This window comes from Saimiri boliviensis, chromosome 2 (assembly GCF_048565385.1).
Source record: "Saimiri boliviensis isolate mSaiBol1 chromosome 2, mSaiBol1.pri, whole genome shotgun sequence".
NCBI classification, from domain to species: Eukaryota; Metazoa; Chordata; class Mammalia; order Primates; family Cebidae; genus Saimiri; species Saimiri boliviensis.
The window spans coordinates 5958157-5984985 of NC_133450.1; the positions used below are offsets into that span (position 1 = coordinate 5958157).

General features: G+C 43.3%; 1 protein-coding gene across 4 annotated transcripts in view; it reads left to right on the top strand.

Annotated features, from left to right (window-relative positions):
• ADPGK (ADP dependent glucokinase) overlaps positions 1-25405 on the top strand; it is a 42273-nt gene extending 16868 nt beyond the window's left edge. For 3 of the 4 annotated variants that reach the window (XM_074392696.1, XM_003929656.3, XM_039469037.2), the window contains exons 4-7: positions 15960-16080; positions 19988-20184; positions 20833-20931; positions 23831-25405. In XM_074392696.1, the coding sequence (XP_074248797.1) occupies positions 15960-16080; positions 19988-20184; positions 20833-20931; positions 23831-24385 (972 nt within the window). In that variant the 3' untranslated portion in view covers positions 24386-25405. The remainder of the gene's footprint in view (positions 1-15959; positions 16081-19987; positions 20185-20832; positions 20932-23830) is intronic. The other variant, XM_010340256.3, reaches the window with a different exon arrangement.
• The last annotated feature ends 1424 nt before the right edge of the window (positions 25406-26829 follow it).

The window sequence follows — 26829 nt, forward strand, 5'->3', positions numbered from 1 at the left end:
CTCCTGACCTCAAGTGATCCCCCTGCCTCAGCCTCCCAAAGCGCTGGGATTCATCCACCACGCCTGGCCCTCTCTTCAATTTTTAAAACAGAGTTTGTGTTGAATTGGTATTGTGCCTTCCTTAAATGTTTATAGAATTTGAGCCTTCTTGTGAAACTTCGAGGCCCAGGGTTTTCTATGTAGGAAGGTTTTAAATAACGTTGATTTCTTTAATAGATGTAGGGAAATCCAGATTTTCATTTTTCCTTTTTTTCTGAAAATTCGAAAACCAGATTCCTTTTTTTTAAAATGAGGGTTAGTAGTTTATATGTTTCAGAGAATTTGTCCGTTTCTGCTAAGGTACTGGATTTATTGGCATAAAGTTAATTATGGTATTCTATGATTCCTTTAAGATCTCTACAATCTGTAATGATGTTTTCCTTCTCATTCCTGATATTGGTCATTTGTATCTTCTTTTTTTTTCCTGATCAGTTTGGCTAGAGGTTTATAAGTTTTATTGCTCTTTTTTAATAAGTAATGAGCTTTTGGTTAATTGATTTTTCTCTGTTTTTGTGTTTCACTGAATTTTGCTTGCTTCAGATTTAACTTGCTCTTCTTTTTCTAATTTCTTAAGGTAAGAAGCTACAGTCATTGATTTGAGACCTTTCCTGTTTTCTCATATAGGGATTTAGGGCTATAAATTTCACCTTAAGAACTGCTTTAGCGGCCGGGCACGGTGGCTCAAGCCTGTAATCCCAGCACTTTGGGAGGCTGAGGCGGGTGGATCACAAGGTCAAGAGATCGAGACCATCCTGGTCAACGAGGTGAAACCCCGTCTCTACTAAAAATACAAAAAATTAGCTGGGCATGGTGGCGCGTGCCTGTAATCCCAGCTACTCAGGAGGCTGAGGCAGGATAATTGCCTGAACACTGGAGGCGGAGGTTGCGGTGAGCCGAGATGGCGCCATTGCACTCCAGCCTGGGTAACGAGCGAAACTCTGCCTCAAAAAAAAAAAAAAAGAACTGCTTTAGCTACATCCCCAAAATTTTGATACATTATTTTTATTTTCATTCAGTTCAGAATACTTATTTCCCTTTGTTTTATTGAGATGTACCATTTAATAGCTATTCATGGACTACTTAGAGGTGTGTTATTTAGTTTCTAAATATTTGAGGATTTTCCAGATGTTGTTCTGTTACTGATTTCAATTTTTTATTTTATTTATTTATTTTTACTTTTCTCTTTTTTCTTTATTTCATGGCCAATGTGATGCTATGTTACTGATTTCTACTTCAATTCCACTATGGTCAGAAAGTATGCTTTCTATGACATGAATTCTAAGTTTTTGAGACATTTTTATGCCCCAGAATATGGTCTATCTTGGTGAGGTTCTGTGTATACTTGAAAGCTTCAGGAATATACATGAGCCTTTCTGTTGTTGGGTGAAGTGTTCTATAAATGTCAGTTAGGTAAAGTTGGCTGAGTGTTCAAGTCTTCTATATTCTTACTGATTTGTGTGTGTGTGTTTGATCTATCAATTATTAAGAGGGATGTCGACATCTCCAATTATTGTGGACACTTGTCTATTTCGCTTGTAGTTCTGTAAGCTTTTGCTTTATGTATTTTGAAACTATGTTATTAGGTACATAAAAGTTTAGGATTGTTATATCCCTTTCATGAATTCATTTCTCTATAATTACTAGGAATAAATAAAATCATTTCGTAATATTCTTTGCCCTGAAATCTATTTTGATTGACATAGCCTTTCCAGCTTTTATTTGACTAGTATAGGCCTGGCATATCTTTTTCCATCCTTGTGCTTTTAATCTATTTGCATCTTTTTACTTAAAGTGTATTTTTTAATTTTATTTTTATTTTTTAAAATTTATTTTACTTTAGATGCATACTATATCTGGCATTTCTCTCTATGTTAACCCTCACCACCCCCTGCTCTCTCTCCTCTTCCCCCTGCAACTGCCCCTAGTGTGTGACGCCCCTCTCCCAGAGTCCACGTGTTCTTGTTGCTCAACACTCACCTATGAGTGAGAACATTTGGTGTTTGGCTTTCTGTTCTTGTGTCAGTTTGCTGAGAATAATGGTTTCCAGATTCATCCAAGTCCCTACAAAGGACACGAACTCATCATTTTTTATTGTTGTGTAGTATCCCATGGTGTATATTTACCACATTTTCTTTGTCCAGTCTATCATTGATGGGCATTTGGGTTGGTTCCAGGTCTTTGCTATTGTACACAGGGCCACAATGAACATATGTGTGCATGTGTCGATAGTAGAAGGATTTATAGTTCTTGGGGTGTATACCTAGTAATGGGATTGCTGAGTCAAATGGAATTTCTAGGTCTAGATCCTTGAGAAATCGCCACACTGTCTTCCACAATGGTTGAACTAATTTACACTCCCATCAACTGTGTAAGAGTATTCCTAGTTCTCAACATCCTCTCCAGGGTCTGTTGTCTCCAGATTTTTTAATGATTGCCATTCTAACTAGCATGAGATATCTCAGTGTGGTTTTGATTTACATTTCTTTAATGACCAGTGGTGATGAGCATTTTTTCATATGTTCGTTGGCCTCATATATGTCTTCTTTTGAAAAGTGTCTGTTCAGATCCTTCACCCACTTTTTCATGGGTTTTTTTTCTTGTATATCTGTTTTAGGTCTTTGTAGATTCTGGATATTAGCCCTTTGTCAGATGGATAGATTGCAAAAATTTTTTCCCATTCTTTTGGTTGCCAATTCGCTTTAATGATGGTTTGTTTTGCTGTACAGAAGCTCTGGAGTTTAATTAGATCTCATTTGTCTATCTTGGCTTTTATAGCCATTGCTTTGGTGTTTTAGTCATGAAGTCCTTCCTTGCCTATGCCTATGTCCTGGATGGTTTTGCCTACGTTTTCTTCTAGTATATTTATGGTGTTAGTTTTTATGTTTAAATCTTTGATCCATCTGGAGTTAATTTTAGTGTAAGGTGACAGGTAGGAGTCCAATTTCTGCTTTCTGCACATGGCTAGCCAGTTTTCCCAACACTATTTATTAAACATGGAGTCCTTTCCCCATTGCTTGTTTTTGCCGGGTTTGTCAAAGATCAGATGGTCATAGATGTGTGGTGGTTCTTCTGGGGTCTCTGTTCTGTTCCGTTGGTCTATGTCTCTATTTTGGTACCTGTACAATGCTATTTTGATTACCGTAGCCTTGTATTATAGTTTGAAGTCGGCAGTGTGATGCCTCCGGCTTTGTTCTTTTTGCTTAGCATTGTCTTGGCTATGCGGGGTTTTTTGTGATTCCATATGAAGATTAAAGCATTTTTTTCCAGTTCTGTGAAGAAGCTCATTGGTAGCTTGATGTGGATAGCGTTGAATCTGTAGATTACTTTGGGCAGTATGGCCATTTTCACGATACTGATTCTTCCTAACCATGAGCATGTAATGTTTCTCCATCTGTTTGTGTCCTCTCTTATTTCATTGAGCAGTGGTTTATAGTTCTCCTTGAAGAGGTCCTTTACATCCTTTGTTGTATTTTTAGGTATTTTATTCTCTTTGTGTAGCAATTGTGAATTAGAGTTTGCTCTTGATTTGGCTCTCTGTTTATCTGTTATTGGTATATAGGAATGCTTTTTATTTCTTTTGTTTTTTTGAGACGGAGTTTCGCTCTTGTTACCCAGGCTGGAGTGCAATGGCACAATCTCGGCTCACCGCAGCCTCCGCCTCCTGGGTTCAGGCAATTCTCCTGCCTCAGCCTCCTGAGTAGCTGGCATTACAGGCACGCGCCACCATGCCCAACTAATTTTTTGTATTTTTAGTAGAGACGGGGTTTCACCATGTTGACCAGGATGGTCTTGATCTCTTGACCTCGTGATCCACCCGCCTCGGCCTCCCAAAGTGCTGGGATTACAGGCTTGAGCCACCATGCCCAGCCTTGAATGCTTGTGATTTCTGCACATTTATTTTGTATCCTGAGACTTTGCTGAAGTTGCTTATCAGTTTGAGAAGATTTTGGGCTGAGATGATGGGGCCTTCTAGATACACAATCGTGTCATCTGCAAATAGAGACAGTTTGACTTCCTCCTTTCCTAATTGAATATCCTTTATTTCTTTTTCTTTCCTGATTGCTCTGGCTAGAACTTACAATACTATGTTGAATAGGTGTGGTGAGAGAGGGCATCCCTGTCTAGTGCTTGATTTCAGAGGGAATTCTTCCAGCTTTTGCCCATTCAGTGTGATATTGGCTGTAGGTTTGTCATCATATAGCTTTTATCTTTTTATGATACGTTTTGTCAATACCTAGGTTTATTGAGAGCTTTTAGCATGAATGGCTGTTGAATTTTGTCAAAGGCCTTCTCTGCATCTATTGAGATAATCATGTGGTTTTAGTCTTGGTTCCGTTTATGTGATGGATTTCATTTATGGATTTGTGTATGTTGAACCAACCTTGCATCCCCAGGATGAAGCCTACTTGGTTGTGATGGATAAGCTTCTTGATGTGCTGTTGCAATCTTTTTGCCAGTATTTTACTGAAGATTTTTGCATTGATGTTCATCATGGATATTGGCCTGAAGTTTTCTCTTTTAGTTGAGTCTCTGCCTGGTTTTGGTATCAGGATGATGTTGGTCTCATAAAATGAGTTAGGGAGGATTCCCTCCTTTTGTATTGTTTGATACAGTTTCAGAAGGAATGGAACTGGCTCCTATTCGGCTGTGAACCCATCTGGACCTAGGCTTTTTTTGGTTGGTACGCTATTGATTGCTGCTTCTACTTCAGCCCTTGTTATTGATCTGTTCAGGGTTTCAGCTTCCTCCTGGTTTAGTCTTGGTAGAGTACAAGTGTCTAGGAATTTATCCATTTCTTCCTGGTTTACCGGTTTATGTGAGTAGAGCTGTTTGTAGTAATCTCTGATGGTAGTTTGTATTTCTGTGGGATCAGTGGTGATATCCCCTTTATCATTTTTTATTGCATCTATTTGATTCTTCTCCCTTTTCTTTTTTATTAATCTGGCTAGCGGTCTATTTTGTTGATCTTTTTGAAAACCAGCTCCTGGATTTATTGATTTTTCTTTAAGGGTTTTTTTATGTCTCTGTCTCCTCCAGTTCTGCTCTGATCTTGGTTATTTCCTCTGCTAGCTTTTGAGTTTTTTTGATCTTGCTCCTCTAGCTCTTTGAATTTTGACAACAGGGTGTTGATTTTAGATCTTTCCTCTCTTCTCTGGTGGGCATTTATTGCTATAAATTTCCCTCTCGACACTGCTTTAGAGGTGTCCCAGAGATTCTGGTAAGTTGTGTCTTCATTCTGCTTGGTTTCGAAGAACATCTTTATTTCTGCCTTCATTTCATTGTTTATCCAGTTGACATTCAGGAGCCAGTTGTTCAGTTTCCAATTGGTTGTGCGGTTTGAGTGTGTTTCTTGATCTTGAGTTCTAGTCTCATTGCGCTGTGGTCTGATAGACAGTTTGTTATGATTTCTGTTCTTTTGCATTTGCTAAGGAGTGATTTACTTCCAATGATGTGGTTAATTTTAGAGTAAGTGCAATGTGGTGCCGAGAACAATGTATATTCTGTGGATTTGGGGTGGAGCGTTCTGTATATGTCTGTTAGGTCTGCCTGGTGGAGCTCTGCATTCAAGTCCTGGATATCCTTGTTAATTTTCTTTCTCGTTGATCTGTCTAATATTGACAATGGAGTGTTGAAGTCTCCCACTATTATTGTGTGGGAGTCTAAATCTTGTTTTAGGTCGTTAAGAACTTGCTTTATGTATCTGGGTGCTCCTGTGTTGGGAACGTTTATATTTAGGATAGTTAGCTCTTCCTGTTGGATTGAACCTTTTACCATTATGTAGTGTCCTTCTTTGTCTCTTTTGATCTTTGTTGGTTTGAAGTCCATTTAATCAGAGACTAGGATTGCAACCCCTGCTTTTTTTTTGTTCTCTATTTGCTTGGTAAATCTTATTCCATCCCTTTATTTTGAGCCTATGTGTGTCTTTGTATGTGAGATGGGTTTCCTGAATACAGCACACCAATGGGTTTTGACTTTTTATCCAGTTTGCCAGTCTGTGTCTTTTTTTTAAATTTAATTAATTAATTTTTTATTGCATTTTAGGTTTTGGGGTACATGTGAAGAACATGCAAGATTGTTGCATAGGTACACACATGGCAGTGTGATTTGCTGCTTTCTTCCCCATCACCTATATCTGGCATTTCTCCCCATGCTGTCTCTCCCCAACTCCCCATCCCCCACTGTCCCTCCCCTATTTCCTCCCTACAGACCCCAGTGTTTAGTGCTCCCCTCCCTGTGTCCATGTGTTCTCATTGTTCAACACCCACCTATGAGTGAGAACATGCTGCGGTGTTTGATTTTCTGCTCTTGTGTCCGTTTGCTGAGAATGATGGTTTCCAGGTTCATCCATGTCCCCAGTCTGTGTCTTTTGATTGGGGCATTTAGGCCGTTTACATTCGATGCTAATATTGTTATGTGTGAATTTAATCCTGCCATTTTGTTACTGACTGGTTTTGTTTCCCATTAGTTGACTCATTTTCTTCATCGCACTTTTGGTCTTTGCCCACTGGTTTGCTTTGGCAGTGACTGATACTTGCTTCTTTCCATGCTTAGTGTTTCTTTCAGGAGCTCCTGTAGGGCAGGTCTGGTGGTGACAAAATCTGCTTGTCCATAAAGGATTTTATTTCTCCTTCACTTACGAAGCTTAGTTTGGCTGGATATGAGATTCTGGGTTGAAAGTTCTTTTCTTTAAGGATATTGAATATTGGCCCACACTCTTTTCTGGCTTATAGGGTTTCTGCTGAGAGATCCGCTGTGGATCTGATGGGCTTGCCTTTGTGGGTGACCTGACCTTTCTCTCTGGCTGCCCTTAGCATTTTTTTCCTTCATTTCAACCCTGGTGAATCTGACGATTATGTGCTTTGGTGGTGTTCTTCTTGAGGAATATCTTTGTGGAGTTCTCTGTATTTCTTGAATTTGAATTTTGGACTGCCTTGCTAGGCTTGGGAAGTTCTCCTGGATAACATCCTGGAGCGTGTTTTCCAGCTTGGATTCATTCTCCCCATCATATTCAGGTACACCGATCAAGCATAGGTTAGGTCTCTTCACATAATCCCATATTTCTTGGAGGCTTTGTTCATTTCTTTTTATTCTTTTTTCTCTTGTCTTGCCTTCTCCTTTTATTTCGTTGAGTTGATTTCAATTTCGGATATCCTTTCTTCTGCTTGATCAATTCGGCTATTAAAACTTGTGTTTGCTTCATGTAGTTTTCGTACTGTGTTTTTCAACTCCATCAAGTCATTTATGTTCTCTAAGCTGGTTATTCTAGTTAGCATTTCATCTAACCTTTTCTCGAGGTTTTTGGTTTCTTTGCATTGAATTAGAATATGTTCCTTTAGCTCAGAAAAGTTTGTTATTATCCACCTTCTGAAGACTGTTTCTGTCACTTCGTCACACTGCTTCTCAGTCAAGTTGTGATCCTGTCTTGTTGAGGAGTTGTGATCCCTTGAAGGAGAAGAGGTGTTCTGGTCTTCAGTTTCACCTTTTTTGCGCTGGTTTTTTCTCATCTTTGTGGATTTACCTGGCAGTGTTGTCAGGGAGCTGCTTGATGAGGTCGCTTGTCTGCCTGTGGAGGTGCTACTGGGTTTCTAGGGACTCCTTCAGGTTACTAGGGAAGCTTCCTGCCTCTTTTTTGTTTATACTGGGAGATTAGGCCCGCCTCTTCCGCTGACCTGTAGGGGCTGCTGGGATGTCAAGAAAGCAGCCCGGTTGCTACGTAGGCTTCCTGTGTTTTTTCTTTTTTTTTTTTTTTAATTTATTTTATTTTATTTTATTTTATTGCATTTTAGGTTTTGGGGTACATGTGAAGAACATGCAAGATTGTTGCATAGGTACACACACGGCAGTGTGGTTTGCTGCCTTCCATCCCCTCACCTGTATCTGTCATTTCTCCCCATGCTATCTCTTCCCACCTCCCCACCCCCCCGTCCCTCCCCCATTTCCCCCCAACGGACCCTAGTGTGTAGTGCTCCCCTCCCTGTGTCCATGTGTTCTCATTGTTCAACACCCGCCTATGAGTGAGAATATACGGTGTTTGATTTTCTGCTCTTGTGTCAGTTTGCTGAGAATGATGGTTTCCAGGTTCATCCATGTCCCTACAAAGGACATGAACTCATCGTTTTTGATGGCTGCGTAATATTCCATGGTGTATATGTACCACATTTTCCCTATCCAGTCTATCATCGTTGGGCATTTGGGTTGGTTCCAGGTCTTTGCTATTGTAAACAGTGCTGCAATGAACATTCGTGTGCACGTGTCCTTGTAGTAGAACTCTGGTCCAGATACAGTGCTTCCCCCAAAGCCTCAGCAATACACAGAACAGGGTATCTTTGCCAGTCAATTGCTGGGCAGTTACAAGTGCGGAGTTGAATAAGAGCTGGCGGACTGAGCTAGTGCCCCCTCCCACCGCCGAGAGAGAGGGAGCTGTAAGCAGGAGCAGTTGGGCAGGCCCCTACCCCATGACAGGAGAGAGAGGAAGCTGAAAGGAGACAGCGGGTTCGGCTGGGCGGGTCCCTGCCTTCCCCTACAAACCCCAGAGGGCTGAAGCTCTGACTCTAGTGGGTTGAGCGCGTGTAGCCCAGTCCCACCCCTCTAGTGGTGGGTTGTGCCCTTCCTCCACTGGGCTGGATCAATCAGGGTTCATCTCAGACTGTGACACTGGCTGCTCAACCCACTAGCCTCAGCCTCCTGAGTAGCTGGGATTACAGGCACGCGCCACCATGCCTGGCTAATTTTTGTATTTTTAGTAGAGATGGAATTTCACCATATTAGCCAGGCTGGTCTCGAACTCCTGACCTTGTGATGTGGCCTCCCAAAGTTCTGGGATTACAGGCATGAGCCACCACGCCCGGCTCACAGTCTACTTTCAATTGATATACCACCATGTATACTGTAAGAACTTTATAACTGTACAGGCATACCTCAGAGATGCTGCATGTTTGGTTCTGGACCACTGCAATAAAATAAATACTGCAATGAAATGAATCACGTGAATTTTTTTTTGTTTCCCAATGCAATAAAAGTTATGTTTACACTGTACTATAATCAAGTAAGTATGCAGTCCTATTATATCTAAAAAAACATTGTACACAGTTTCAGAGTACTTTCTTGCTAAAAATGCTAACAATCTGAGCTCTCAGACAGGGGTAATCTTTTTGCTGGCAGAGCGTTTTGCCTTGATGTTGATGGCTGATCAGGGTAGTGGCTGAAGGTTGGGGTGGCTGTGGCAGTTTCTAAAAATACAACACCAAGGAAGTTTGCCACATCAGTTAACTCTTCCTTTCACGAACAATTTCTCTGTAGCATGTGATGCCGTCTGATAGCATTTTACCCATAGTGGAACTTCATTCAAAATTGGAATCAAGCCAGGTACAGTGGCTCACACCTGTAATCCAGCACTTTGGGAGAATGAGGCAGGAGGATCACTTGAGGCCAGGAGTTTGAGACCAGCCTGGCCAATATAGCAAGACCCCATCTCTTAAAAAAGAAATTTTTTTTTTTTTTTTTTTTTTTTTGAGATGGAGTTTTGCTCTTGTTACCCAGGCTGGAGTGCAATGGCGCGATCTCGGCTCACTGCAACCTCCGCCTCCTGGGTTCAGGCAATTCTCCTGCCTCAGCCTCCTGAGTAGCTGGCATTACAGGCACGCGCCACCATGCCCAGCTAATTTTTTGTATTTTTAGTAGAGACGGGGTTTCACCATGTTGACCAGGATGGTCTCGATCTCTTGACCTCGTGATTCACCCGCCTCAGCCTCCCAAAGTGCTGGGATTACAGGCTTGAGCCACCGCGCCCGGCCTTGAAATTTTTTTTTAATTAGCTGGACATGGTAGCTTGTCCTTATAGTCTCAGCTACTTGGGAAGCTGAGGCAGGAAGATCTCTTAAGCCTAGGAGTTTGAGGCTACTGTGAGCTATGATACCACTGCACTCCAGCTTAGGTGATAGAGTGAATTCCTATCTCTAAAAATGAAAAATTAAAAAAATTTTAAAAGTTAGAGTCAGTTCCCATTAAAAAAATATGGAGTCAGTCATCTCAAACCCTTCTGCTATTTGCCATTATCAACTAAGTATATGTAATATTCTAAATCTTTTGTTGTCATTTCAACAGTATTCGTGGCATCTTTACCAGGAGTAGATTCCATCTCAAAAAACCAGTTTCTTTGCTCATCCATAAGAAGCAACTCTTTATCTGTTCAGATTTTTATCATGAAAATTAAGTAATTCAGTCATACCTTCAGGCCCCACTTCTAATTCTAGTTCTCTTGCTATTTTCACCACATCTTTAGTTACTTTCTTTACTGAAGTCTTGAATTTCTCAAAGGCATCCAAAAGGGTTAGAATAACTTCTTTGAAATTACTGTTAATGTTGATATGCTGAATTCCTCCTATAAATAATAAATGTTCTTAATGGCATTTAGAATGTGAATTCTTTCCAGAGGTTTTCAGTTTGCTTTGCCCAAATCCATCAGAGGAATCATTATCTATGGCACCTATAGCCTCGTGAAATGTATTTCTTAAATCATAAGACTTGAAAGTCAAAATTCCGGCCAGGTGCAGTGGCTCATGCCTGTAGTCCCGGCACTTTGGGAGGCTGAGGTGGGTGGATCACTTGAGGCTGGGAGTTTGGGACCAGCCTGGCCAACGTGGTGAAACCCCATCTCTACTAAAAATACAAAAATTATCCAGGCATGGTTGTCCATGCCTGTAATCTCAGCTACTCAAGAGCCATGAGAATCACTTGAACCCAAGAGGCGGAGATTGCAGTGGGCTGAGATCGAGCCACTATACTCCAGCCTGGGTGACAGAGCCAGACCCTGTCTCTAAAAAAAAAAAAAAAAAAAAAAAAAGTCAAAATTCCTCCTTAATTTATGGGTTGCAGAATGGATGTTGTGTTAGCAGCCATGAAAACATCATCCTTCTCCCAATACATTTCCATCAGAGCTCTTGGGTGACTAGGTAAACTGTCACTGTGCAGTGATATATATATATATTTTTTTAATATAAGATGATTGTTTACTTAGTGCCTTAACCTGTGGTAATTATTTGCTAACAGATAATATGACCTCCGAATGTGAGTCTATAGGTGGTTCCTAAGGCTCACAGTTTTACTCATTAGTAGACACTACCCTTTTTTTCTTTTTTTTTTTTTTTTCTTTCTTATACTTTAAGTTCTGAGATACATGTAGAGAATGTGCAGGTTTGTTACATAGGTATACACTATGTAACAAACATCAACTTGTCATCTACCTTAGGTATTTCTCCTAATGCTGCCCCTCCCCTATTCTCCCCCCTCCCCCCTCCCACAGGCCCTGGTGTGCGATGTTTCCCTCCCTGTCTCCATGTGTTCTCACTGTTCAGCTCCCACTTACCAGTGAACATGCGGTGTGTGTTTTCTGTTCCTGTGTTAGTTTGCTGAGAATGATGGTTTCCAGCTTCACCCATGTCCCTGCAAAGAACATGAATTTACCCTTTTTTATGGCAAGCAGTGATATTTTTAAACAAATCTTTTTTTTCCTGAGCAATAGGTCTCAAGAGTGGGCTTAAAATACCTATTAAACCACACTGTAAACAGGTATGCCGTCGTTCAGGCTTTGTTCCATTTGTATATAGAACACAAGCAGAGTAGATTTAGTATAACACTTAAGGATCCTGGGATTTTTCAGAATGGTCAGTGAACATTGGCTTTAACTTAGTCACCAGCTAGGTTGGCCCCAACCAAGAGAGTCAGCTTGTTCTTTGAAGCTTTGAAGGTAGGCATTTACTTCTGCTCTCCAACTCTGAAAGTCCTAGATGGCATATTCTTACAATAATCTTATGCACTTATCTGGCATTACCTTCCAAAAGAAGGCTGTTTTGTTTACATCGATAATCTGTTGTTTAGCCGTGTTCATCAGTGATCTTACCTAGATCTTTTGGATAACCTGCTGCCTCCCCTAGCACTTTTATGTTGTGGAGACAGCTTCTTCCCTTAAACCTCATAAACCTCTGCTAGCTTCTAACTTCTTTTGCAGCTTCCTCATCTCTCTGAGCCTTCGTAGAACTGGAGAGACTTAGGGCATTGCTCTGCATTAGGCTTTGGCTTAAGGGAATATTGTAGCTTCTTTGATCTCCTATCCAGACCTTTCAGACTTTCTCCATATCAGCAATAAGGCTGTTTTGCTTTCTTTTTTGGCTGTTGTTTTCGGTTTTGTTAAAACGTTCATGTGTTCACCGGAGTAGCACTTTTAATTTCCTTCGAGGACTTTTCTTTGCATTCATAACTTGGCTAACAGCATAAGAGGCTTTTTTCAGCTTTCTACTTGCTTCCTCACTAAGCTTAATCATTTCTAGCTTTTGATTTAAAGTGAGAGATGTGCAATTCTTCCATTCACTTGAACACACAGAGGCCATTGTAGGGTATTTAACTGGCCTAATTTCAATATTGTTGTCTCTCAGGGAATTAGTGAGGCCCAAGGAGAGGCATGAAGGTGGGAATAGCCTCGATGGAACAGTCAAAACGCATAAAATATTTATCAATTAAGTTCACCATCTTATGTGGGAATGATTTGTGGTGCCCCAAAACAGTTACAGTAGTAGCATCAAAGATCATTGATCACAGATCACCATAACAGATTTAATCAGTGAAAAACTGAAATGTGAGAACTCACAAAGTGAGCACATATTGAAAAAATGGTGCCCATAGACATGCTTAACACAGGGGGTGCCACACACTGTCAATTTGTAAAAACCTGCAGTATCTGCAGAGCACAGTAAAGTGAAGCACAATAAAATGAGGTGCACCTGTACTGCTTTCTCCACTCCAGCCTTTATGCTGTTATTGTGATAGATTACTTCTGCGTGCTATAAACCTCACACTACATTTGTTAGTACTTTTCTTCAGTTATCTCCTAAAGAGATTTAAATAGTAAGAAAAATAATCTTATGTACTTATTTAACATTACCGTTTCTGCTCTTCATTTCTTTGTTTAGATCCATATTTCTGTCTGAGCGTGGTGGCTCACGCCTGAAATCCCAGCACTTTGGAAGGCTGAGGCAGGCAGATCACTTGAGGTCAGGAGTTCGAGAGCAGCCTGGTGTGGTCAGCATGTTTCACCCAACATGGTGAAACCCCACCTCTACTAAAAATACAAAAATTAAAAAAAAATCAGCCAGGCGTGGTGGTGTGTATCTGTAATCCCAGACTGAGGTAGGAGAATCGCTTGAACCCAGGAGGTGGAGGCTGTAGTGACGCGAGATCACACCACTACACTCCAGCCTGAGCGACAGAGCAAAGATCCATCCCCAAAAAAACCCAAAAACGTATTTCTATCTTGTGTCATTCTCCCTTCTGCCAGAAGGACTTCTTTTTGACATTGCTTGTGGCGCAGGTCTGCTGGTGATAAATTCTTTCAGGTTTTGTATATCTGGAAATGCTCTTACAGTAATATGCTGAGGCATTTGTAGGGCTTACTAAATTTATTCCCTTTTTTTTTTGAGACAAAATCTCACTCTGTCGCCCATGCTAGAGTGCAGTGGCACAATCTTGGCTTGCCGTCTCCCAGGTTCAAGCAATTCTCCTGCTTCAGCCTCCTGAGTAGGTGGGGTCACATGTGTGCACCACCACGCCCAGCTAAAGTTTTTATATTTTTGGTAGAGACAGGGTTTCACCATGTTGGCCAGGCTGGTCTCAAACTGCTGACCTCAAGTGATCTGCCCATCTCAGCCTCCCAGAGTGCTGGGATTACAGGCATGAGCCACCGTGCCTGGCCAGTTTATTCCTGTTTCTTAGGGATCATCCCTTACTGTCTAATATCCATACAATCTTTTGAAAACCACTGTTTTCATATATTTTGTCTTTTTGTTGTTTCAGGCAGGAGGGGAAATATGGCCTGTGGCCCTTATTGTGTCATCTTGGAAGTGAAGCACTAGCCAAGAATTAGAGAAAGGGCTTAAAGTGGTTGGGGCAAGATTTTTTCAGAATTGGCAAGTAATGGGCATGTGTTAAGGCAGAACAGGGAGAAGAGTATATTTTTATCCAGAAACTGGGATTTCTTAGATAACACAAAAGTACCTCTGTACAAAGCAGTCTATAAACAAGCAGTTAATTAGCAAGTTAATGCCTTTTGAAGCTTCTGAGTGGGACGTATTAAATCTGAAACAGGCTGAGAATGTTGGCTCATGCCTGTAATCCTAGCACATTGGGAGGCTGAGTCGGGAGGATCTCTTGAGCTCAGGAGTTCAAGACCAGCCCGGGCAACATAGTGAGGCCTTGTCTTTATTAAAAATGAAAATAAAAAATTAGCCAGATGGGGGTGACTCTTGCCTGTAGTCCCAGCTACTCTAGAGGCTGAGGCAGGAGGATTGCTTGAGCCTGGAAGGTCAAGGCTGTGGTGAGCTATGATTGCCCCATCTCACTCCAGCCTGGGCAACAGAGCAAAACTCTGTCTCAAAAAATGAAAAACGAAACAAAACAAAACCTTGAAGAAGTGCTGATAGTCTCTGGGGACTTTCCTTTAAATCTCAGTGCAGTCCTCATTGTTGAGTGGTTTTGAGTCTGCTAGCCTGACCTTGAATGGTGTGGCAAAAACAGTAGTTCATTGGCACTGAGGAACAGGAACAGATGTGAAATGGCTTCTAGAGAGACTAGCCAGAGGCAGTCCCCAGTTGGAGTTGAAGAAAAAGGTTTTGGAAAAGTTGCAGAGCACCTTCCCCTGAACTCTCTCAGTTGGGATGCTCTTTTTCTGTGTGTGAGATGGAGTCTCATTCTGTCACCCAGGTTGGAGTATGCAGTGCTACAATCTTGTCTCACTGCAACCTCTGCCTCCTGGGTTCAAGCAGTTCTCTCACTCAGCCTCCTGAGTGGCTGGGATTACAGGCACCCAGCCAGGCACAGTGGCTCACGCCTGTAATCCCAGCACTTTGGGAGGCCGAGGCAGGTGGATCACAAGGTCAGGAGTTGGAGACCAGCCCGGCCAAGATGGTGAAACACCTCTACTAAAATACAAAATTACTAAAAATACGAAAAATACAAAAATTAGCCGAGCATGGTGGTGGACACCTGTAATCCCAGCTACTGGGGAGGCTGAGGCAGAGAATTGCTTGAACCCAGGAGGCAGAAGTTGCAGCGAGCCAAGATCGCACCACTGCATCCCAGCCTGGGAGACAGAGCAAGACTCTGTCAAAAAAAAGAAAAAATCTCATATTGGAACAGTTGTTTTCATCAGGCAGCTTTGGGCAGACAATATCCCATGTCTCTTTGCCTGCACAAGGTGTGAGTGAAGAAAGAAAGCAGGGATAGGGTCTGCTTGGGCTGTCACGGTAGCAAAATAGCTCAAGCAACAAAAGTTTATTTTCTCTCAGTGGAGACTGGAAAGCCCTAGATCAAGATTCTGGCAAGATATGGCTTCTGGTGAAAGGTCTCTTCCTGGCTCGCAGATGGCCACCTTATCACTGTGTTTTCACATGTCTTGTCCTTGGTGCGTGCAGTTGGGGGAGAGAGATTGATATCTCTTTTCTTATGAGGCCACCAGTCCTATCTGATTAGGACCTGACCCTTATGAACTCATTAATTACCTTCTAAAAGCCCTATCTCCAAATAAGCCACAGGGGGTTTGGGCTTCATCTAAATGTGGAGAGGACACAATGTGCAGTCCGCAGCAGAGGAGATGAGATGCAGTGGCTGCGTAGGTGCCTGATGGCTGTGACACAGTTCTTTTGTTAGCCTCTCAGTTCTGGGTGCATTATGGCCATACCCTCCACACGCCATAGCCCTGGTGACATGCCTTCTGCATACCTCCAAACCTACAGCTTTCAGAATTAGATTTGGATTCCAATAGTTTGTTGAAATGATTAGAATCAGCCTGAACGTACTGTCCTGGGGTGCTGTTGAGATTCTATGGGGAAGGGAACAGGTCTCCTGATAGACTTTGTGCTGCTCGTCTCCAGGTTCTTCTTTGCGGTCCAGTTGGTCCAAAGCTACATGAGCTTCTTGATGACAATGTCTTTGTTCCACCAGAGTCATTGCAGGAAGTGGATGAATTCCACCTCATTTTAGAATATCAATCAGGTAAGAAAATGAGTAAGTAATGGTGGCAAGACCAGTCAGGGGACTGTGTATTGTCAGATTGGGGTGTGACCATGCCAGAAATTTATCTTTGTAAATAAGTAGGATCCTGCTTTTGCCATACTGAAGGTTTCCTGACCTATTGGTTCTACTGAAGTGATACTGGCCATTCTCTCAAGGGAGACTGATGAGTTTTACAACATGGAAGAAAATTCCCAGGTCTACAAACAGAATTGCTCTAAACCAAGAGAAATTAGGCTGTAGGAAAGCAAGTGTCTCAAATAAAAATGAAAATGTGTTAAACACACATATATAAAGTTTTCTTTTATTACTAAGAAGAGAAAGGCAGGTAGCATCCATTCAACTCTGTGCTGGATTCTGCCCTAGGCCTTTCTGACTGGCTGTTCAAGCTGCTTGGGGTTGATTCCAAGCTTCTGGCAAGTTTCTCTGCAGCATTTTATTTTTCCTTGGGGGTGTGAGTGGAAGTGTCTTGTATTTAGCAGTACTATATTGTTTCCCATCAGATGTTCTAATGTTGCTAAATCCACATCCCGTGCATCTGATACCCCCTTCCCAGCAGATTGTATGTGTTACATGGACTAGGCATCTGGTTTCTGAGAGAATCTGAAATACTTGGACATACTTTGATTCTGTGTATATGCTGCTGTATTTTTCCCTCTGCTCCGAACTCAGACTCTTGAGTTTCTGATTCAATACAATTAATTCACTTTAAAGACTCAAGCATCTAAACAGACTAATTGATACCTTAAAGCAGCACTTAATACTCTTCAGTGAACTACTTTCACGTCAATTAAGACAATCTTATGGGCCGGGTGCGGTGGCTCAAGCCTGTAATCCCAGCACTTTGGGAGGCTGAGGCGGGTGGATCACAGGGTCAAGAGATCGAGACCATCCTGGTCAACATAGTGAAACCCCGTCTCTACTAAAAATACAAAAAACTAGCTGGGCATGGTGGCACATGCCTGTAATCCGAGCTACTCAGGAGGCTGAGGCAGGAGAATTGCCTGAACCCAGGAGGCGGAGGTTGCAGTGAGCCGAGATCGTGCCATTGCACTCCAGCCTGGGTAACAAGAGCAAAACTCCGTCTCAAAAAAAAAAAAGGCCGGGCGCAGTGGCTCATGCCTGTAATCCCAGCACTTTGGGAGGCCGAGGTGGGTGGATCACGAGGTCAAGAGATCGAGACCATCCTGGTCAACATGGTGAAACACCGTCTCTACTAAAAATACAAAAAATTAGCTGGGCATGGTGGCGCACGCCTGTAATCCCAGCTACTCAGGAGGCTGAGGCAGGAGAATCACTTGAATCCGGAAGGCGGAGGTTGCAGTGAGCAGAGATGGCGCCATTGCACTCCAGCCTGGGTAACAAGAGTGAAACTCTGTCTCAAAAAAAAAAAAAGACAATCTTCTCTACTAGAATGAGTAACTAACGGAAGGCATGAACTATGTTGTTTAAGAATTATGCCTTTCTCCAGGTAGAAGAAACGTGTTCTGGCTCTCAGGTGCTTATTAGAATCAGTTGGGAATTAAAGAAGGGTAGGGTCTGAAAATTAGGGATACACTATTGATGTAGGCAGTTCATACTTAATGCTACACAAGTTTTGAATTTCTCAGCTTTAGTTTTTCCCTAATGGGAATTAAGAGTGATTGTTTTTAAAGAATTAATCCTTCATTGTGGTAAGGATTAAGAGGTTGATGAGTGTGCGGAAACTTTGTGAACAGCTTGGATGAAAAGAATGACCTGCCTGTGGACTGGAAGGGTCTGGAATAGCTAAAGATGAGCTCTGAGGACCTGCTGCCGTGAGTTCCAGATTCATCTCACTTCTTTTGGCACCCACAGCATGAACTGGGGACCTTTGTGATTCCTGGTTTCTGTCATTTTCCCTGGGGACAACAGAGTGGAGAGTCTTATGTCTTCATCAAGACTTTGGCGTTACATTGGACACCTGTGCCTTGTGTGTAGTTAAGGAGACCGCACAGTTCACCTCACAGAGAGTGTCTCCATCCTTGGGTTTATAAGCTCCACACTTCAGTTTTTCTTTCCCATGCCTTATTTTTCTGGGTACAAAGCAGTGGACTTCCGTTAAACTTTGTGAGGTGACATTTTCCTAGGCCCCAGGAGGGATCCTAGTCTGGTGGTAGCAGCCCTGGGCTCAACTCTCAACAGAAATCCATCCCCAGCTTCTCTGTAACCTCAATGGGGAAATTCCAAAAGGATTGGTCCACTTTTTAAAATCACATTCTCTCTCACCAGGGCCTCCCCAGAGAAGCCCGTTTGCAGGCTTGGGCTGGGAATCCAGTGAGACTCTACACAGAGGTTTTGCTGACTTACTGGCTAAGGGCAGAATGATACATTGAGAAAAGAGATTGCTTGCAGAAATGAATACAACACCTTGTGAGGAAAGGGGGGCGCTACCTACCATTCCAGGCAGAATTCCACCCATCTGCTTCTCTGGCCACCCCTCCACCCCGTGTCCTTTGGAAACAGCAGGGAGCTCTGCACGGTCCTTCGCGTCCACGCCTTGTGGAAGCCTGTTTGTGTTTGCCTCTGTCACTTCCTGAAGAAATCCGTTTATTTTGAATACTGTGTGGCTCTTTTCTCCTGGGTTAAGTTCGGTCATGTCTCCTGGCAGTGTCACTGTTCAAGGGTTGAGTCCATGTCTTCCTCTCTGGAAAATATCAGTGTAAAGTATTTTTCCCATTGTACAGGGTCTTCCTTGACTTGCAGAATGTTGGATTTGGAGTTCTTACCCGTATTTTTTGTCATGGGTATTTAGGTCATCAGTCTGTTCTCTTGTTCTTCTGTTAATTCATTCCCATGGCTGTATGCCTGGCGCAGCATGAGGCCGAAGGAATATGATAGAAGATGGCACAGGCCCTGTCCTCAGCTCACAGTTTACTGCTGGAGATCGACACCTGAAAACGTAATTACGGGCCAGGCGTAGTGGCTCACGCCTGTAATTCCAGCACTCTGGGAGGCCGAGGCAGGCAGATCACCTGAGGTCAGGAGTTTGAGAAGAGCTTGGCCAGTATTGTGAAAGCCCATCTCCACTAAAAATACAAAAATTAGTCAGGTCTGGTGGTGGGCACCTGTAATCCCAGCTACTTGCGCCATTGCACTCCAGCCTGGGCAACAGAGCGAAACTCCATCTCAAAAAAAAAAAAAAAAAGTAATTGCAAAATTATGTATTCAGTCCTGTATTAGGGTAGAGTGGTGGCCCCGAAAGGAGGTAATCAAGTCTGCTTAGGGGTGGTAGAGTTAGGGAAGGCTTCACATTTAGGGAAGAGCTAGCACTTGAACTTGGTCTTAACCAGTCATTCCTCCAAAGCAACTCAGAGAAGCAACTGGAGCAGCCAGATAATCTGACCCTTTGGATCAGGTGCCCAGAATCCACTGGCGGGCAGCAGGGAAGAAGAGATGCAGTGAGTTTGGCTGTTGGGAAGGAATTCAGCCTGCTTAAGTTCCAACTAAATGAAAGATGCTCAGGGCACTGCTGTGAGGAAGAATGTGCTTACAATGGCAGCCTGTGCTATCTGCTGGGTGTGCGTGCTGCGCACTGTGTGCTGGTGTTTGGAAGTCATGCTGCTGTTCTGTACTGTCTCTCCTGTGTTTGAGAGCTCAGTGGACAGTAGGGCTCTCCTGGAACTCGGGGAGAGAACTACCTTAAAAAAGTCATACAGCACCCATACTTTCTGTTTCTTGGTTGGGTTTGGGTTCAGGTATTTGGTTTGTTTCTTCCAGTGCCATGCTGACCATTGTTGCCGGGTCTCCTCAGCCAGAAACCAGCCTGCTTGGAGCCAAGGCTCCTGTGAGGTGCCTGAAAGTGCTCCCGCAGCTAGGAGACCTAAAGCCTCTTCCTTTTCTTCCTATTGTGTTGACTGGGTTTTTCCAGGGGAGGAGTGGGGCCAGTTAAAAGCTCCGCATGCCAACCGATTCATCTTCTCTCACGACCTCTCCAACGGGGCCATGAATATGCTGGAGGTGTTTGTGGCTAGCCTGGAGGAGTTTCAGCCAGACCTGGTGGTTCTCTCTGGATTGCACATGATGGAGGGACAAAGCAAGGAGCTCCAGAGGAAGCGACTCTTGGAGGTAATGGCACCGTTAAAGAATGTCACAGATCTCAGCTGGTGGTTTCTTCAGGTTCCAGCCTCTCTTGGCGTCTGCTGCCTTGCCTTAGGTCCTGGCCTCCCAGGGACATGTCTTGGCAGCTGGCCGTGGAGCTTCCCTCCTGCTGCAGTGAGGCACCTCACTGTATCCCTTCAGACGTGGGCAGCAGCTTGAGTAGGACAGGTCAGAACATCTTCGTGCCTGAGCCTCTGCATCCTATGCTAAACCGACCATGGCTGCAAGCTGCAGGGTTTGTAGTTTGTGTCCTTTGTGTTATATCTGTATCATCTCAGTTCACATCAGCTATGCTGTGACCCACAGATTCGTACAGCAGTCGAAGTGAACAGCTCTGTTAGGTCCCAGGAATAGCCTGGCCACATGAGTCTATAGGGACATTTCTTTGTCATCTCTGAATCCGTATCCCTGATGGCTCTGCACAGCCTAGGCTTCCCTGGTGGGAAACGTGTCCCTCGTCCCCAGGCGGTGGGGGACCCACATTGCTTGCAGCTCTCATGAGCATGCAAAGAAGGCCATTACTAAGAGGAGCTGCCTCAGGATCTGATCTTTTCTTGCCTCTTTCTTGACTTCCTTCTATTTCTAATGGCAGTGCTTATCTTCTTCTCTTTGCAGGTTGTAACCTCCATTTCTGATATCCCCACTGGTATTCCAGTTCACCTAGAGCTGGCCAGTATGACCAATAGGGAGCTCATGAGCAGCATTGTGCATCAGGTAACCACATGGGACCATCGTTTGGCCCCAGTCCTCTCAGAGCCTTGCAGAGAAGCTTTTTTGTGCGCTGGGACCATGTGTTTGGGCTCAGGGACTGGCTCACTGACATGTAGGTTTGTGTCACTCAGACCCAAATCCATGGAAATCCAAATAAGGATTTAGGACTGTTCTGAAACAGTGTCTCCTACCAGGTTAGAATGATGGCAGTGTAACTGACAGATCTGTTGATCATATTTCTCCTCTGGAATGGGAAGGTTGAAAGTGAATGGAGAAAACTGAAAGGCCAGCTCAGCTGCTTTCAGTTGAATTTCAGGAAGCTCAAAGAAAAGAAACTTTGGGGGATTCTTACTCGTTTCTCAGGCTTCTGGGTGTTCACCGTCTGCTTCTAGGCAGCAGCAGCAATTAGGATAAATTCGAGCAGGTGAGGCTTCAGGACACAAGCTCTGGAGACCTGGGTTCGCCAGCCTTGCACTCATGGGCGTCATGAACACCTGGTAATCTACTGTTAGTTAACCTTCTTAATTGGTAATATATTCATTTGGTTAAAACACACACACACACACACACACACACACACACAGGCCGGGTGCGGTGGCTCAAGCCTGTAATCCCAGCACTTTGGGAGGCCGAGGTGGGTGGATCACGAGGTCAAGAGATCGAGACCATCCTGGTCAACATGGTGAAACCCCGTCTCTACTAAAAATACAAAAAAATTAGCTGGGCATGGTGGCGCGTGCCTGTAATCCCAGCTACTCAGGAGGCTGAGGCAGGAGAATTGCCTGAACCCGGGAGGCGGAGGTTGCAGTGAGCCGAGATCGCGCCATTGCACTCCAGCCTGGGTAACAAGAGCGAAACTCCGTCTCAAACACACACACACACACACACACACACACACACAAAACTATGAAAAGATATGCAATAAAGTCTCCTTCCTACTCCTCCCCTTCCCTACTTGTACCCTTCGTCTGTTTCTTTCCAGAGTTCTTTTGTACAAGTGTAATAAAATACAGAAATATATTCTGATTTTTTTCATCCCCTTTCACCCAAAAAGATAGCATGGCCTTCTGAATATACTATTCTGTACTTGTTCTTTTTTTCACTAAATATATCTTAGAGATCTTCCTGCGTCACTAACATGGAGAGTATCCTCTGTCTTTTCACAGCCACGTGGTTAAAACGAATGTGTGGCTGTACCTTTGTTTACTTAGCCTGGACCTTCTTGATGGACATACTGGTTATTCACTGCCCTTTGCTGTTCAATACAGTGCTGCAGTGAACAACTTTATAAATGATTTTATTTTGCCTGGGAGCAATCCATATGTATGAGAAATTCTCAGAAGTAGAACAGCTGGATTGGAGCCTAAGAAAGCATTTGTAATTTTGAGATTGCTGGATTGCCCTCCATGAGAATTATACCAGTTTACTTCCCACTGGCAATAATTACAAATGCTTGCTCCCTCATATCCTTGCTACCAGAATGTTATTTAAAATTTGCATTCATATCTGACAGGTGAAAAAATGGCATTTCAGTATACAGTCATCCCTTGTCATTGGGGCGGGGCAGGGGGGGGGTGTTCCAGAACCCCTCCCAGATACCAAAATCTGCAGATGTTTAAGTCCTGCAATTGGCCCTGTGGATAAGACAAGTTGGCCCTCCGTATCTGCAGGTTCCACGTCCTTGAATACTGTTTTCCATCTGAGGTTGGGTGAACCCATATATATGGAGGGCCGGCTGTAGTTTGGATTTTTTTTTAATAGACTCTTTTTTTTACGGTAGTAATTAGGTCCACAGGAAAATAGAACAGAATGCAAGAGAGTTCCCATATGTTCCCAGTCTGCTCACACACTTAGCCTCTCCCAGTACCAGCAGCCTCCACCAGAGTGGTGCATTTGTTACAGCGAGTGAGCCTACACCGGCACGTGATCAGCACTCGAAGTCCATTAGTTCACGTCAGGCTCACTCTCGGTGTTTCTCAGTATAGCTTTTGTTTGCGTTTTTCTTCTCACCTTTAAAAAAATATGAGCCATTTCTATTTCATTTTCTCTGTAACTATCTACTTAACCCTTCTGAGCCTCAGTCTGTACAATGGAGGCAGTCCCTCCTTCCTAGGTTACAGTTAGAATTGGATGAAATAAAGCCTTGAGCTCAGTGCCCAAGAAGAACATGCAGGAAATGAAAGCTGCTGTTGCACCAACAAAGATGTAGGGCATGAAATGTTTAAAACCATGTTAGAAATGTGCACACACGTACAAGGACTCCTGCAGGTGTGGTTCTCTGGTTCTAAGGAAGGAAGTGCTAAGAAAGACAGACGGGGGTAGATATAGTGGTTCCCCATCAGGTAGAAAACAGGGGCTCCTGTGGTAATCTTTTCCATGCAGCGTTATTGCTCAATTCTTCCTAACCCACAGCTGCTTAAAAACCTTAGCTCTAACATGAAACGGTATTCTTTTTGCTTCTTGGTGTTTTGTAGAAAAAAATCATCGCGACCCTGACCAGTATGTTGCTCGAGGTCTCCATTTTCCTGGTAATGCTGCTGACACTCAGGAACTGAGAGCCATGCCCCATCAGTGGCAAGAGTATCTCCTGTGTGTGCACAGGCAGAAGCTAGGGATCACGGAAAGAAACACAAAATGTGGACACCTCTGCCTGTTACCTTAGAGTGGCATATCACAGGAGACCGGGTCTGAAACAGTGTTACTGCAACTTTCCAGTTTCTCCCAAATGATAAGGTGGAGACAGGTGTGATAGCTAAAACAGTGACTTCAGGGCCAGGGAGTCCTGTGGCAAGGAAGAAAGCTACCTGCCTTTGTTCTGTTATTTAGTCACTGGCTATGTCGTAAGACATCTTAGGAGCCAGGTTGTCTCCATCAGAAAGAGACCTGTCTTTGTTTTTGTTAGCAGGTCTTTCCTGCGGTGACTTCCCTTGGGCTGAATGAACAGGAGCTGTTATTTCTCACCCAGTCAGCATCTGGACCTCACTCGTCTCTCTCTTCTTGGAACGGTGTTCCTGATGTGGGCATGGTCAGTGACATCCTCTTCTGGATCTTGAAAGAACATGGGAGGAGTAAAAGCAGAGCCTCGGACCTCACCAGGATCCATTTCCACACGCTGGTCTACCACATCCTGGCAACTGTGGATGGACACTGGGCCAACCAGCTGGCAGCCGTGGCTGCAGGAGCTCGCGTGGCTGGGACCCAGGCCTGCGCCACAGAAACCATAGACACCAGCCGAGTATCTCTGAGGGCACCCCAAGAGTTCATGACTTCCCATTCAGAGGCAGGCTCCAGGATTGTATTAAACCCAAACAAGCCAGTAGTAGAATGGCACAGAGAGGGAATATCCTTCTACTTCACACCAGTATTGGTGTGTAAAGACCCCATTCGAACTGTAGGCCTTGGAGATGCCATTTCAGCCGAAGGACTCTTCTATTCAGAAGTACACTCTCACTATTAGGAAGATTGTTAGGGTAATTTTTTCTGAGGAAGGAGAACTAGCCAACTTAAGAATTACAGGGAGAAAGTTGCATGGAAAATAGGATCGAAGGTGTCGGAACTGTTTGTAAATCTAGCTGGAAGACAGCCAAAGAAATAAAAGCAGATTAAACTGTATCAGATACATTCCAGCCTGTTGGCGACTCCATAAAAACATTTCAGGTTTTAATCAGAATTTAGCTATGAGACTGGATTTTTGTTTTTTATGTTGTGTGTCACAAGGCTAAAAACTCAGTTCCTAAATCCCCAGTTTATGCAGTGCCGTCAAGTATTGTAAGCCAAACTTCTTCACCCTTGAGAGCATATCAGCTGGAGAAAAGCACTCCCTCCTTGCCCACTTGAGAAGTGCTCGCCCACTCGCCCAGCACCCTGGTCTCTAGGAAAGCTTCGTGTGAGGTTCCTCTGTCTCAGCTCAGTGCTCATGGGCAAGGATCATGATTTCCATTCAGCGTTACAATGACAATATTTAAGGAGCATACCTGATTCTCAGTTTTCTGCTCTCAAAATTTAGGACAGAGCCACTAAGGATGAAACAGTCCCTCCTGTGCTTTGTGATGGCAGCAGTGGCTGGGGAGCCTCTGAGGGGCTCGTTCATTCTGCAGTTAACTGGAAGCCTGGGTGGCTTCATCAGATGAAGGATTGGACTTTCCTGTCCTGGCTCTGTAGTTGGTAGGCTGGCTGGTAAAAGGCTCACGAGGCCTGGGCTGAACCTCATTGCCTAGTTCTGGATGTGCTTTCTGCAGTAAAGACTGATTTTTGTTGATTCTGAACCTTCAAGGAATTTGCTTTTTACAACTGGAATATGCTCGTGTGTGTGTATAACAGATCATGTATGTTTTATGTTTTCATTGATCATTAAAGAGTTTGACCTAATAAGAGCTCCAGGATCATTAACCAACTTGTCATGTTACATATTTATTTTTTTATAAATCAAGACTTCTCTGTGCTTTTAAATATATTAAAACAATTGACATTTCAGGAATCCTGTCTGTAACTGGTTTTTTGTCTCTATCACCACTCTGGAACCAGGTATGACGAAAACCATTCTAATCTTCATTGTGATGTGTGTGTTACTTTGCTCTTGAGGTGCTTGCAGTCAGTCACACTGAACCTGAGCTCTAGGCCTGTCCTCTGGGGTTGAGAGTGAGATAAAGTACTAGTGTGAAGTAGTCCAGTTAAAGCTGAATTGGAGCATAGCAGTTTGAGAGCATGGTGAGCCTTTTCAGCTTGTTCAAAGGACAATATGCAGATGCAGGTGGCGGGCCTGGGTCTTCATTCCCCCCAGGCTCACAGCAGCTTCTGGAATCTCAAAGCTACCCTCAGGCTCTTTATGACCTCCCTTTCCCTGCTTTGGGTAAGAAAGCTTCATTACTCTATCAAAGAAAATTTAAGCCTAGAATGTAGCTTTGAGTTACAAGCTGCATTCTAGGCTCAAATTAAGGAAATCTCTGGCTGCTACCTCATCCTTCTCTGTCTCCCAGTTAAGTTAAAAATAACCTTCTAGCCTATTTTTATTAGGCTTGTATGAGATTTCTGTTTTCTCAAGAAGAGTTGAAATATTTATACTCTAAACCTAAGAAGAGTACTAGGAGTCCTGAAGCGTTCTCCACATGATCTTTTCTTAGGGTCTAAGTTGACTCCTCAGCCCCTGGCCCTGAGTGTATATTCTGAACAGCTTCTCCATTTTTTTTTTAATTGGTGATGCCAGTAAAGACTAGTTAGGGAGTATAGTCAGCACATATCCTAGAGCAGTGTTTTTCAAATAATGGATCTTGAACTAATAGCTGCTAAATCTACTTGGTAGTTAACACAGAAAGTATAAAAACACATACATTACTAAGGTAAGTAAAAGTAAGCATTTATTGTAAAGTATCTATGACTGTATGTCCAAATGAGTGTATATACATTTGAACATACATATGTCCCCCTGCAGAATGTCCCATCTTTTCTGCGAAGTATCTAAGCAATAGAAGCAAGAGTGTGACGGGTATTTATCACATAGGACAGATTACACAGAGGTGAGTTGGAAGGGTAGAGGTTAAGCTGAACAGATTGGGGTTCCAGGTTTCTCAACCCTTTGCTTTGGTATTTTACATAGGATTTTATATGAAGAAACATTTGAAAATCCACTGGCCTAAAAAGGATGCCTGGTGAAAAGTGAGTCTTCCTAAAAACCATTGGTACGCTCCCTCTGGCTTTCATTTGAAATCAATTTAAAATATGGGGAAAAGAAAAGCTGTACCGCACAAAGCACAAGCAAGAGGTAAGAGTACAGCCCAGAATAATCCTTATCATCACCGGTTTGCATTGTATTCTCTCCTGGCAAGTTTGAGAAGAAATCAAATTCTACACAAGGTTTTGAGACGGTAAGTATTACATGATGTTGGACAAGTTGCCCTTACTGAG